At 37.4% G+C, this 14,761-nt stretch overlaps 2 protein-coding genes across 2 annotated transcripts in view; one reads left to right on the top strand and one right to left on the bottom strand.

Moving 5' to 3' along the window:
- LOC124541956 (TBC1 domain family member 4) overlaps positions 1-9,156 on the top strand; it is a 57,424-nt gene extending 48,268 nt beyond the window's left edge. Inside the window, exons 17-23 of the mRNA XM_047119895.1 lie at positions 115-279; positions 983-1,134; positions 1,505-1,603; positions 2,011-2,164; positions 2,754-2,923; positions 4,378-4,524; positions 5,948-9,156. Of these exons, the coding sequence (XP_046975851.1) occupies positions 115-279; positions 983-1,134; positions 1,505-1,603; positions 2,011-2,164; positions 2,754-2,923; positions 4,378-4,524; positions 5,948-6,829 (1,769 nt within the window). The 3' untranslated portion in view covers positions 6,830-9,156. The remainder of the gene's footprint in view (positions 1-114; positions 280-982; positions 1,135-1,504; positions 1,604-2,010; positions 2,165-2,753; positions 2,924-4,377; positions 4,525-5,947) is intronic.
- Positions 9,157-11,518: 2,362 nt separating this feature from the next.
- The window catches only part of LOC124541858 (dynein axonemal intermediate chain 7-like), a 40,948-nt gene continuing 37,705 nt past the window's right edge, over positions 11,519-14,761 (bottom strand). The window contains exons 22-24 of the mRNA XM_047119767.1: positions 14,017-14,086; positions 12,602-12,703; positions 11,519-11,656 (exon numbers count right to left, since the gene is read on the bottom strand). Of these exons, the coding sequence (XP_046975723.1) occupies positions 11,519-11,656; positions 12,602-12,703; positions 14,017-14,086 (310 nt within the window). The remainder of the gene's footprint in view (positions 11,657-12,601; positions 12,704-14,016; positions 14,087-14,761) is intronic.

Genomic DNA, 14,761 nt, shown 5'->3' with positions numbered 1-14,761 from the left:
TCACTGGTCTAAAAGCGCGTGGTCTGAGTGGTGGCGTGTGCAGCAGTAACACTGTGTGAGTGGACACCTGCGTGTACCGAGTGCGGGGGGGGTCACTGGGCTATATATGTGCAGGCGTGCCGCGCACGTGCCGCGGCGGCGTGTGGTACTTCCTGGCGGAGCAGGCCAGCCTGCGCGGCGCGCCGCCGGACGCGCGTCAGTTCCCGCTGTACCACGCGCCCTACCGCTCGCTGCTGGCCGGCCTCACGAAGCACCAGCACGCCATACTCATCGACCTGGGTGAGCCACAAACTTCTGAATATTACAGTTATTAATTACGGTATATTGACCATGTTTTTTTTATTTTTATTCGGTGGAGCTCGATATTTCGTTTTCGACATTATCTACGAATGTCTTGTTCACGAGACTGAAGTTTGCGGGTAGATATTGATAATGTTGGAAGTGTCCATATCGGACGTTTACTGCGTAAACACTGGTCACCACTACTATTGTCACTGTCACCCCTACCATTGTCACTAGTTGTATTTATTTTACGTACACTCGACACTCGATCCCTCGAGCTCCAACGAATAAAAATAAAAAACATGGATGTTTAACACACATGATATTTAATCCTGTAAATAAAAACAGCTCTAAATATTTGTTGATTTCGGGTGTAATATATATAAATATACTACAGAATTTGTTTATTTACGACATCACGTTAGAAACTTCTAAAATTGTCAGTGTTGCTTTACTATATTGTTTATATACAAAAACCTTCCTCTCGAATCATTCGCACCGCATCAAAATCCGTTGCATAATTTTGAAGATCTAAGCATACATAGGGACAGACAGCGGTAAGCTACTTTGTTTTATACTATATAAAGATGAAAAACACGTAAAATTGTACCTTTTTATAGTTGGACCCAAAAAGTTAATAATAATTATTAATAGTTACTTTAATCGAATGTTAAAATATTCTTTATCCTGCTATTAATAGGACGCACTTTCCCCAAGCACTCATACTTCGCTTCGGCCCTCGGCCCTGGTCAGCTGGCCCTATACAATATACTCAAGGCGTATTCCCTTTTGGACCCTGATGTGGGCTACTGCCAAGGCCTAAGCTTCGTGGCTGGAGTATTATTATTACATGTGAGTATGCCCATACTTATTATGTCATATAGCTTTATCAGAAGCAAATTTTGTCTTCAAAAATCGAATTTTTAAATAATTATTTTATAAAATATTTATATCCTCGCAAGAATCACTATAATCAAAAACAAAAAAAATGTTTTATTACTAAAACAAAAATAAATTTTAACACAATTTTTACGAGCTTTAGAAAGTAGTTATAAGCTACGTTAGTAAGTAGTATGATTGTTAGCGCGCAGAGTTGCTAACATTTAGAGCAACCATTTTAAATTATTCATTGAAAAAAAAAAACGATGTTATTAATTATAAGACTAATTTCATGATCCTGTAACAGTCGATTATATATACTTGTAATTTTCGTGATATTTAGATGGATGAAGCCGAAGCCTTCACACTGTTAAGACATCTGATGTTCCGACGAGGTATTAGAAAGCAGTATCTACCGGATATGAGTGCGTTACAAGTCCAAGTGAGTATAAAGAGAGGTTATTTATTCTATGCTTGTGTGTGTTGTGATATCATTATCTCATGGTATTATTATTTTCTGGTCATTTGATGTTAAGTGGTCATAATCGCAAAAATAGATGCTTTAAAAAATTATAATCAGTCCTTATGGACCGACCTTGAGGACTTAGTTATTATGTACTTTGAGCCCGTAAATACACTAGTTTATTCAACCTTCGAACCGGAACACAATAATACTGAGTACTGCTATATGGCGGTAGAATGTCTGATAAGTAGCTAGCACTAACTACTACCAGCAAGTTGCTAGGCTATTAAAGCTTTATTTCACTAGTTCATAATTTTTTTTATTCAACCAAAAAATTGGTCCTTCTAGCCGGATTTGTTGTTTATAAATCGTATTCGTCTTTTCAGTTGTATCAACTCTCTCGTCTCCTTCGTGACCATGAACCGGAACTGCACGCGAAACTGGAGTCTCTGGACATATCCCCAGCTCTCTACGCGGCGCCCTGGATGCTGACTCTCTTCACCAGTCAGTTTCCACTGGGATTCGTCGTCAGGGTCTTTGGTAATATTAAATATATATGATTACATATTACGATCTTGTATCTAAAATAATATAAGACTAGTATGATTAGTTTACTAGTATAGGTAGTTTTTGTCTGGGTAGTTTATGTACTGCCAGTGAAAGGAAATCTACCATTGGGGTAGAATGTTGAAAAACTAATCAACCGACTTAAAAAAAGGAGGCGGTTCTCAATTCGACCCGTATGTTTTTTTTTCTATGTTTGTTACGCGATAACTCCGCCAATTATGAACCGATTTGAACAAATCTTTTTTTCGGCGTATAGCTAATACCTCAAGGGTCCCATTTAAATTTAATAATAAAAAAAGCAACCCCCAAGTGTGGAAAATTGGGGATGAACTTTTTTATACGCAATATCTCCCCCGATTATAAAGCAATTTGAACGATTTTTTTTTCACACATTTGAAGTCGGTTTTATTTTAATAAAAAAGTTAATCAGAAAAAAAGGTTCACTGTTTCCTAAAGTATATTACGCAGTTAAATATCACTTATGATTAAATTTATATTTTCTGTATGGAAATAAATGAATACGAACTCCTGCTTGTTTTCATTTATATATTATTGTATACAGACCTGATCTTCCTGGAGTCGTTCGACGTTGTGTTCGCGGTGTCGCTGGCGCTGCTGGCCGCCCACCGCGACGGGTTGCTGATGTGCGAGAGCTGCGAGGAGGCCGCCGAGTACCTCAAGCACAAGCTGCCCGACCTCGACCCCGCGCTCGTGCAGAGGGTCATGGCCACGGTGAGCGTAAGCCCAGGCCGAAGTTTCACACTACATTCATGACACTATATCACACTGTGGAGTCACACCGTGGTGTAAGACTGAGGTGTCACACTGTGGTGTCACACTGTGGTGTCACTCTAGGATGTCACACTGTGGTGTAAGACTGAGTTGTCACACTGAGGAGTCACACTGAGACGTCACAGTGAGATGTCACACTGAGATGTCACAATGAGCTGTCACACTGTGGTGTCACACTGTGGTGTCACGCTGGTGTTACATTGTGGTGTCACACTAAAGTGTCACGCTGTGGTGTCATACTGTGGTGTCACACTGAGATGTCGCACTGTGGAGTCACACTGAGCTGTCACACTGGTGTCACACTGCTGTCACACTGGTGTCACACTGGTGTTACACTGTGGTGTCACACTGGTGTTACATTGTGGTGTCACACTGTGGTGTCACACTGTGGTGTCACACTGTGGTGTCACATTGTGGTTGTCACACTGCTGTCACACTGGTGTCACACTGAGATGTCACACTGTGGTGTCACACTGAGCCGTCACATTGTGGTGTTACATTGTGGTGTCACACTGTGGTGTCACACTGAGCCGTCACATTGTGGTGTTACATTGTGGTGTCACACTGTGGCGTCACACTGTGGTGTCACACTGTGGTGTCACACTGTGGTGTCACACTGCTGTCACACTGTGGTGTCACACTGTTGTGTCACACTGTGGTGTCACACTTAAGTGCCACACTGTGGTGTCACACTGCTGTCACACTGGTGTCACACTGGTGTTACACTGTGGTGTCACACTGGTGTTACATTGTGGTGTCACACTGTGGTGTCACATTGTGGTTGTCACACTGCTGTCACACTGGTGTCACACTGAGATGTCACACTGTAGTGTCACACTGAGCAGTCACATTGTGGTGTTACATTGTGGTGTCACACTGTGGCGTCACACTGTGGTGTCACACTGTTGTGTCACACTGTGGTGTCACACTGTGGTGTCACACTTAAGTGCCACACTGTGGTGTCACACTGCTGTCAAACTGTGGTGTCACACTGGTGTCACACTGGTGTCACACTGTGATGTCACACTGGTGCCACACTGAGGTGTCACACTGAGATGTCACACTGTGGTGTCACACTGAGCTGTCACACTAAAGTATCACGCTAAGGTGACACAGTAAAGTGTCACCAAGGACACTTATTTAGTGCTCTTTAATTAATGACAATACAACATATATACAAAGATATAACTTTAGATGTCGACCAGTGATGTCATCTCAATTAAAGGCCAAATTTGTAATTAAATTATCCTTGCGATGAAATAGGCCATAGAATAATTCAATCACAATAACTTAACAGGTTTCAAAGCTAGACATCAGCCGTCAGCTAACTGAATACGCGGTGGAGTACAGCGTGCATAATTCCACAAATCAACCATCGTAATGACTTGTCCCAGGTTTCAAAGCTAGACATCAGCCGTCAGCTAACCGAATACGCGGTGGAGTACAGCGTGCTGAGAGAGGAGATGCCCCGCCTGGCAGCTCTCACAGAGCACAACCGGCAGCTGCAAGAAGACACCGCCAGGATGAGCTCTGAACTCGATGTGAGTAACAGAGGAAAGACCTGACCTTAAACCCAATGCTAAGCAATGATCCTTTTTATATAGTCCAATATTGGTAAGGTTTAATTGTGCTAGACTTTGTCAGATGACTGGGACATTTCCTCGCTATGTTTTTAGTCTGTGGCATATTCAAAATACTATTATTGTTTACAATTTCGTGTAATAAGAATATGCGGACTTTAGTGCTCTTTTTTCTATTTGATTTTGGAACGCAGTTTGGCGGGACTTGAATGGCGAAAATCTCGAACCATAAGCCGCTCGAATGTTTTTAATTGTTTAAAAATTGAAATATACGTAACCCGTTTATGTAAAATTTTGTTAACTGTTCTAGTTGCAAGGAGTAAGAATAATGTAAGAATTAGAGGTAGGCTTGTAGGTACTTACATCGGCCGGTTAATAGCAAATTTTGTTTCACAACACAGATTTTGTTTAAAGTTATAAAGTTATGTTTACAGCACTGATGACACCTTTTATATATCCTGGTAACACTTTCACTAGGCCTTTTGTGTATTTTGAGGTTTTAGTATTGTTTTAGAAGAGTTTTAATTAAGTTTATAACGCGCGCGCGCTGCAATGGCCGCGGATTAGCTTCGTCGTTCGATTATTTGTCTCAGTAGCGCCGCTCGCGTCACTCGGTGGTACTAAATGTTGCGGTGGCCGAGGGAATAATAGCAGAAAAAGGTTATGGGATTAATATTGGCGGGAAAATAGGAAAGCAAGCCAGAAGACAGTTGTTTTACAAAAACGTCACGGAAGGAAAAAGTATCATGTACCCTTCAAGAGATATTTTTCTCTCTCTCATTCTATCTATCTCTTTCTATCATAATAAAAGTCTAAGTCTTAAAAACAATTTCATTTAAATTAAATTTAAATTCTTTGAAACGCTGTTAATGTTGTTTTTTATGTATGTCTGTTATTAAATACATAATATTTGGCGGAAGCTACTTCGTTCCAACTGAGAAGAGTCTCTTCTCTTTTTATATTTTTAGTCTATGTCATGCTTAATGAACCAAAACTTTGCTACATTGTAATTTATAAATATTATTTCTATAATGGTCATAAATGATTTCCTCTTCGAGAATCTTAGAGTCGAGATGGCCCAGTAATTAGAACGCGTGCATCTTAACCGATGATTGTGGGTTCAAACCCAGGCAAGCACCACTGAATCATGTGCTTAATTTGTCTTTATAACTCATATCGTGCTCAGCGGTGAAGGAAAACATCGTGAGGAAACCAGCATGTGACAAATTTCATAGAAATTCTGCCACATGTGTATTCCATCAACACGCATTGGAATAGCGTGGTGGAATATGTTCCAAACTTTCTCCTCAAAGGAAGAGGAGGCTTTTAGCCCAGCAGTGGGAATTTACAGGCTGTTGTTGTTGATTTCCTCTTATGTCCACAGTCGGCAATGGACGCGATCGAAAACTATCAAAAGACCCAAACCCGTCTCGAAACGCAAAACAAAATCATGGAACAGCACCTAACATTCCTGAGCCGTTATATATCCGCGCACCACAGACAAGACTTGCCGAACGAAGTCAAGAAGATCGTCCAGAATTACAGCAAGAAGATCTCATTTGGGTCGAAAATCATAACGAAATTCACTTCGAACGACGATGATGATGAATTCAAGAAGAGTTACAAGCAAGGGATGAGCACTCCCAACTTATTCTCCAAAACGACCAAGGAGGACGTTTTGAATGCTATCAATAAAGAGAAGAATATCGAGGACAGGAAACATTTCATGATGAAGAAATCCCAGTCAGTGCATTCTGGTTTAATATCGAATAAGCATTTCCCACTAAAAGTTCTAGAAGAGAAGAAGGAAGACGTCAGAAGGAGAGACAGTCTACGCATAGAGAATCTAGCGAACGATAACATAAGGGACCTGGGTCGGAAAACGTCGGGTTTTTTCGCGAACACGCACGAACAAATACGACAGGAGAGATTTTTCGAGCAGCAATTGAAGCACGATTTTGATGAGAACTTGAAGAAGTTAGACGAAAAGTTATCCAAACAACTCTCGCCGAAATCGTACGCCGACGACATGAGCATATTCCAGAGTAAAAAAAGCATGTCTCTCAATTTGAACGCTAACTCAAAGGCGCAAGACTCAAAATTAAACGACAGCGGTTTCGTAACACCGCTGTCTCCCGAAATCAATAGAAAAGAAGATAGTTCGTCCACTATATCACATCCGTTGAGCGACTGTGATGTTGACATTAAATTCGACGGTCAATTGACTAAATTGAAACAGATACGACCGTTGAAAAGCAACAATTAGTTCTAATTTCAATAGAGAATTACTAAACGAAGAATTGTGACGTCACAACAATGTACGTTTACGAATTATATTCAAAATAAGGCTTTATAACGTTTTAGAAAACTACACGTCACTTTTATTTCTATGTTCTGGTGCTAAAAGGGCGTAAGTATTTTGATTTAGTAAAGGCAGATAATATCTTGGATCCCAGATTTTAAGGATTAATATTTCTTGCGGCGCTAATGTCTTTTGTGACCATTTACAATCAGCTGTCATATTAGCCCGTCCCACCTACCCATACTAATACTATATAACGACATAAGCAAAAAGGCATATGTCATATAAATCAATCGATATATGTTCATTGTTTTTATTCTGAATACCAAAATAATTTTTGACATTGATCCTTTTAGCACTAGGTCACAAAATTGTTCATGTATAACTTCAGTTATATTCACAAATTATTTTTATATTTCGAATCAGATTTTTCAGTATTGAAACGTCATATCAAAAATTGCGTCATATTATTATTATTACTAATTGCTATTTACTATATTCAGTACCAATTGGACGTAAAAGACATCTTAAATATGCACATATTGTACACACAATAGAAAGCCTCAAAAATATATATGTATTAATTCAAAGCAAGAAATATACATATATACAAAAACGTCATGAGACCTTTTACCGATTCATTCCATTAATAATAATCGGCGTTCATTATCAGAGTCGAGATGGCCCAGTGGTTAGAACGCGTGCATCTTAACCGATGATTGCGGGTTCAAACCCAGAAAAGCACCGCTGTTTCATGTGCTTAATTTGTCTCTATAATTCATCTCGTGCTCAGCGGTGAAGGAAAACATCGTGAGGAAACCTGCATGTGACAAATTTCATAGAAATTCTGCCACATGTGCATTCCACCAACCCGCATTGGAACAGCGTGGTGGAATATGTTCCAAACCTTCTCAGAATTTACAGGCTGTTGTTGTTGTTGTTCATTATCAAATTCGAATTTCTATTATTTTGCTATCTCTACTGTTAGCAGCCTCACGCACACTAAGACATATTAGGCATGATTACACACACTAATGCACGGCGATAACTATTGGTAGAGCTTTGTGAAAGCCACCTGGGTACCACTCACACTCCATATTAGAACGCCAAGCAATACTGAGTATGGTTGTATTCCTGGTTAAAAAAGTAACTACAGGCACAAGAGACATAAAATCTCAGTTACCGAGGTTGGTGGATAATTATTTATGTACGACATTGTTAAAATTTCATACAACACTGAGGTCTATAATAAAATCGTCTTTTGAATAATCATTGGCGAAATTTTTGATATGACTTTCAAATTTCGAATAAATTTAACACCAAACAACACGCCTTTACGCCGTTTACATAAGATGTTACTTAATATATAGAAAATATATCGTAGTGTTTGTATTGTCAGGGAAATTCACATTTATTTAAGATATTTCGATTATTTAGATGACCTCATCGGCCATACAATGGAGCTATCACCTTTGACCAGCATTGTAGAAAATATAAACTATGTTAACAAAATGGCGGCCGTTATTATACTGGTTCACTCAACCCTGAAATCATTTACCCCAAAAACAAATAATAACACCCTAAATTTATTTCGAGGTAGTAACTCTATTTAAACAAATAATATCAATCTCCTTCCCTAATAAAACCACAAAATAAACACATTATTGCATTTATAATAGAAAGAAAGAAAGAAATGTTTATTAGGACACAGCATAAAAGAATAAGAAGTATAAAAAATTTTAAACAAAGAAAAAGAAAAAACAACAAAAATAAAAACATATTAACCATATAACTACTCACTAAATAAATATACAAATAAAAAAAACAATACAAAATAACACAATAATACTTAACGTGTCCTAAAAGGTTATTCAGCTTCCAAGTTGGTATATATAGGGTGTAATATAAAAGTAACTATTAAAAGGGGGTATTATCGCTTTTGCAAGTATATACGTAACAAAGTACTTCATTTATATAAAATTTAAAACTTCTTCTAGGCAGAAGTGCGTCAATGTTTATTAAAATATCACCAACTTTTCCAATAGAGAGCAACTGTAGGATATCCTGGAGAGAACAGGTACGTGTGACCGCAAAGAGTTTAGTTGCAGATTTTTTGAGGTACTGGTGAAATGCCAATTTGAAGACATCAACGCGACTGGCGGATTCGATTGGTTGTAGAAATGCCATCAAATCAAAATAGGTTTTACTTGATTCTTACAATTGGCCATACAAATTTGTCCGGCGTTTTTGTTCCAGATTTAAAATCGTTGTTTAGATTGTTATAATCGTCATAAATAAACGGATACTATGTAGAATAATTATTAGTAACCTTACCTAACGATATATATAGTATATAATTTTGTTATCGAAATATTTTTCAAAAAATGTGAATTTTTCTAACATCACAGTGTAGTGTGTTCTTGTAGATGTTGTGTATAAGAAATTAATGTTAAAACATGTACATGTATTTACATTTTTTTGTTGAGATTGTGCATGTTTGCTACGAATTGTCAAATGTAATATTTTTATGCAGTAACATGAGATCAATGAACAAATGGTAAGGCATTTTATTTTGTTGTGTTTTTAGTCCAATGGCAGGAGTAGTATCAAAAAATAATGTTTACCTCTGGTATACTGGATTTAAAATATTGTGTTCATTATGGACTAGAAAATAATGGCGTTTTTTGGTAGTGATGTTGTACAGTCAGAATAAGAAAACCTTCGTCAGTTTTCATATTCATTCCTTTATCAAGTCTTAAGCTCTTAGTACCTTTTGAATCTGAACATCGAATCATTGCGACGCAATACGTCATTCTCGATCGGTAAAGCAGATTATCGCTCAAACTGAGCACACGAAAATAGATCTTAAGGTGAAGAACCTTTTCTTACCCCGACTGTACATTCGAAGTGTATACAAGCAGTTATAGTACGACACAACTCAGATGTCGCATCGGCAAAATTCGTAAAACCGATCACATCCGAATAGAGCACGCAATCCCAAATTATCAATATTTATTTCTTATGCGAATATGATCATTACACAAACGTAATAACTTGTAATATCATATGACGTATCAATTTGACACGTCGATTTAAATGCTCTTGCTTTCTCGAGTTCGACTGACGCGTTAATCTATAGCGACGAATAGCGTCGAATGGCGCGATTGAGAGCTATTTCTATTGGTTGTGTAAATCGTCAGTCGAATTTTGCCGATGCTACATCTAAGTTGTGTCGTGCTATATGTGGAATAGTATTGTATTATAAATAAATACATATTAATCAATAACATAGCAAACTATAAGCAAATCGTATAAAATATATAACTCTTAGGTTCATTAAGCCTTGCTTCTCCTGCCATTTGAATTACATAGTGCGTTATTGCATACTGTACATAAATTAAGTATTTAAAAGATGATTTTCATTTGTTATTTTGTTTATGATGTCTTTTGAATTTGCTCAAAATTAATATATTTTTGTTATATTTTTTTTTTTGTATCGGAAATTGAGATTTATCGGAAATATTCTCTGGATATATTAATATTTAATAGAAACGTGATATTGTGGTAAATAAACGTTTAAATTTGGTCTCGATTTTTATTTACATAAGCTCAGATGGCCCAGTGGTGAGATTTCATGCATCTTAACCGATGACTTCGGGTTCAAACCCAGGCAAGCACCACTATATATATATATGTGCTTAATTTGTGTTTATAATTCATCTCGTGCTCGGCGGTGAAGTAAAACATCGTGAGGAAACCTGCATGTGACTAATTTCATTGAAATTTTGCCACATGTGCATTCCACCAATCCGCATTGGAATAGCGTGGTGGAATATGTTCTAAATTCTCTCAATGGGAGAGGAGGCCTTAGCCCAGCTGTGGGAAATTTACAGACTGTTACTTTACTTTTACATTTTTATTTACATGTTAATAATTGACACTGAACAATTACCTAAAAAAAGTTACCGTATTGCATATATTTTTTTAAGTAATATCATTTTTTTCTTTATTTGCTGATATACGTTAAATAATATTTTAGAAGACGACCTTCGTGTTTGAGTAGTGTATACACCGGTTTTCTTGGGTACGCCATTCCGAGGTTCGATTCCAAGCCGAGTCAATGCAGAATAAGTTCATTAGTTTTCTATATTAGGTTTGGGTGTTTGTGGTATCGTCGTTACTTCTGATTTTCCACAACACAAGTGCTTTAGCTACTCACATTGCGATCGGAGTATATGATGTTGTCTCATATTTATTTATTATAGAATAAAGAACCACATACATACAATACATACTTGGTGGTAGGACTTTGTGCAAGCCCGCCTGGGTAGGTACCACCCACTCATCAGTTATTCTACCGCAAAACAACAGTATTCAGTATTGTTGTGTTCCAGTTTAAAAGGTGAGTGAGCCAGTGTAACTATAGGCACAAGGGACATAACATCTTAGTTCCCAAGGTTGGTGGCACATTGACGATGTAAGGAATATTTAATATTTCTTACAGCGTCATTTGTCTTTGGGTGATGTAGACCACTTACCATATGCTCGTCTGCCAAGATATTCCATAAAAAAATACAATGAACTCAAAACAAATTTGTATTTTCGAGTAACGTGACCAATGAAATAACAGTAACATCTTTATCGGTATTTATTTCACGAATAGCTGCAAAGTTTCAGTTCTTGTAACATATCGAAAACAGTTTCAACCAATCTGTATTTCATGTTGAAAGTCGCTCGTCTTGCGTCAACGGAACCGTAGGACATGTTCAGAGTAAACAGATCTGGGTAGAACTGGAAAGAAATACATAATTATACCCATAAACAAGCGCTCAAAAACAACAACAACAACCTGTAAATTACCCTAGCTGGGCTAAAGGCCTCCTCTCCCTTTGAGGAGAAGGTTTGGAACATTTATTCCACCACGCTGTTCCAATGCCGGTTGGTAGAATACACATGTGGCAGAATTTCTATGAAATTTGTCACATGCAGGTTTCCTCACGATGTTTTCCTTCACCGCTGAGCACGAGATGAATTATAAAGACAAATTAAGCACACGAATCAGCGGCGCTTGCCTGGTTTTGAACCCGCAATCATCGGTTAAGATGCACGCGTTCTAACCACTGGTCCATCTCGACTCCAACAAACAAACAGCGCTCAAGAGATTGTTTTTAGATATACGAACAATCCATCAAGTAATATCTAGAATATTCCAATAATATTTCGAGAAAGTTTTATGATATTGTACCTCAAAAATATAGATCTTAATGTCTAAGACTCAAAGTCGAGTTTTGTTTGTCTTGATGAGTTGCTTAACAAGATTCCCATAAGTATTGAATAAGTGGAACGATATATCTATAGTCTATTCCAAGCACAAGAGGACAATACCGAAATAACAAAAAACATTTGATATCATGATTTAAATGATACAGGTCGAGAGCTTTAAATCTGACATTCAAAGCCAGCAGGCGATCGCTTCATTCTCAAGGTGTGCCATCGATCATAAACTCATTAATTGTATACTAATCTTTAGCAAACGAGCGTTCCTTATTTTTTTTTTAAATTTGGCAATAGAGGTATTTTGAATGCTTTCTGGGATCCAGTTGTAAAACAGTATACATTGCCCCACAAAGGAGTTACTGACTCTATTTAGATCAAAATAGATTACAGATAATATTAAAAAAAATACATTATAATTGTAGTTAATTCGTGATTTTCTATTGCTGTATATATACTTGCCTGTAAGCCAATGGCGGGTTCTGTATCAAATTCTTGGGATAGTTCAATACATTTGAGTATCGTAGCGCGCTGCGGCGTTACGTGCAAGAGTTGAAATTTAGCCTGTAATCATAGAATTTATTGAAGAGATCTATGCAATGATGTTCTAGTAAACAGATATTAACGCGCAAAAACGGAAGACTAGAAACGTCCTAATTGGGACGTTTGCCTATAGTTTTACGTAGTAATACGTTATAATACATCATAATTACGTAGTAATACGTTTTGCGTAATTAAAACATCTAGTTATCCCTTTTACTTATTGTTTTTGTCAAGCTATCCTTTTTACTTTTAACGAAATGTAAAAATAAACTAAAATAAACGGTCCCCGGGGCGGCACACTTTTTTCTGTTGATTAGTATGGATATAACATATCTACATATCTATTTATTAGAATATCATTGGATCTATGTATGTAAAGGAGACTAGGAGTAGTCGAATTCTTCAATAGCGTGCTTCCTGTAAATTGTATGAACGATAGGTGAGCCAGTGTACAGTGCAAAGACAATATCCTAGGTGATAAGGTGAGTGAATTCGTCAGGGTGAATACAATCTACCGTACTTTCTGTGAATGGTATGAAAGATAGGTGAGCCAGTGTACGGTGTACAGACAGTTTTCTTGGTGGTAAGGTGAGCAAATCTATCAGGGTAAATACCACCCATAAATCAAAGGGACTAAGAAGCATCTTAGAACCAGCATCGACCTATGCACAAAAAATAATGCACCACAAGTAAAACTCCATTAAATGAAATAAGAAAACCTTAACTACCCTAAAAAACGAAAAACGACAAAAAACGACATATTAGCTAAATATTTTAAAACAAACAACAACTTCTCTGCTCCAAAAATAAAAATAAAATAATGATATCTTAAAGCATTGTGAAATATTTTTGTACCCAATCAACGAAATATACGAGATAATTCTTTTATTTAAAATTCTGTAAACGAATAATGCAATCATGTCTACGATCTACTTGATGAGTTGGCTAGCACCTGATAAGCCGAAACTGCAGCCGAAACCGGTTAAAACCGGTTTTTATGACATGATAGGCATTGATACATCACCTATGCGTCACCAAACTTTAGAACTAATATGTCCATTGCGCCTGTAGTTTTCACCTGTTGGTTACGTGGTCACCAGCGCCCATAGACAACGACGCTGTAAGAAATACTAACCATTCCTTACATTACCAAAGCGCCACCATCCTTGGGAACTAAGATGTTATGTCCCTTGTGCCTGTCACACTGGCTCATTTAATCTCCAAACCGGAACATAACAATACTTAGTATTCCTTAGCTGTAGAATTTATTAGTGTGTGGTGGTCAAGCATACATGACATCTATTAACACATGAATAAGAGTCAATTTCCCTTGCCTCACGTTTCGTGTCGACCGATTCCCGTAGTTGTATTACTATATTACGACTACCGGATGCCATGTTCCATCTGTAAACAGATAAAGTTTAAACAAATATTCATTCATTCATGTATCGTATCATTTTATTCTCAGATTATCAAACGTATTATCAAGATTGCATTTCCGATAATGGAGGCTGGGCGTACAGTCAGTGTAAGAAAACCTTCGTCAGTTTTCAAATTGATTCCTTTATCAAGTCTTAAGCTCTTAGTACCTTTTGAATCTAAACATCGAATCATTGCGACGCAATATGTCATTCTCGATCGGTAAAGCAGATTATCGGTCATACTGAGCACACGAAAATAGATCTTAAGGTGACGAACCTTTTCTTACACCGACTGTACAATATATGTGATAAGATATCCTGATGGCTAGAAAATTATGATTGAATTGCCATACTCTGAATGTAGAATGTCTTTCTTTGATTGATTATACCGGCCTTTGCGTTAGAACCTTATCGACTACGTGCCCGACCTAGAGTCCATTTCAAAAATCATTTAACATTGCTTTTAATATCATCATGTCAATACTATCTTCATCTGGCTATCATAAAACAAGTTCAAGTTAAAAGGGCTTATGAACCAGAACTATCACAAGGGATATAACACCTTAGTTACCAAGGCTGAAAGCACATTGACGATGAATGGGATGGCTATTATATACTAAATAGTATTTAGTACTGTGTTAATTTATGATTATCTATT

Source organism: Vanessa cardui, chromosome 29, assembly GCF_905220365.1.
Source record: "Vanessa cardui chromosome 29, ilVanCard2.1, whole genome shotgun sequence".
Taxonomy (NCBI): domain Eukaryota; kingdom Metazoa; phylum Arthropoda; class Insecta; order Lepidoptera; family Nymphalidae; genus Vanessa; species Vanessa cardui.
The sequence above is the reverse complement of the archived record's forward strand: the minus strand, read 5'-3'. Positions and strand labels throughout refer to the sequence as shown.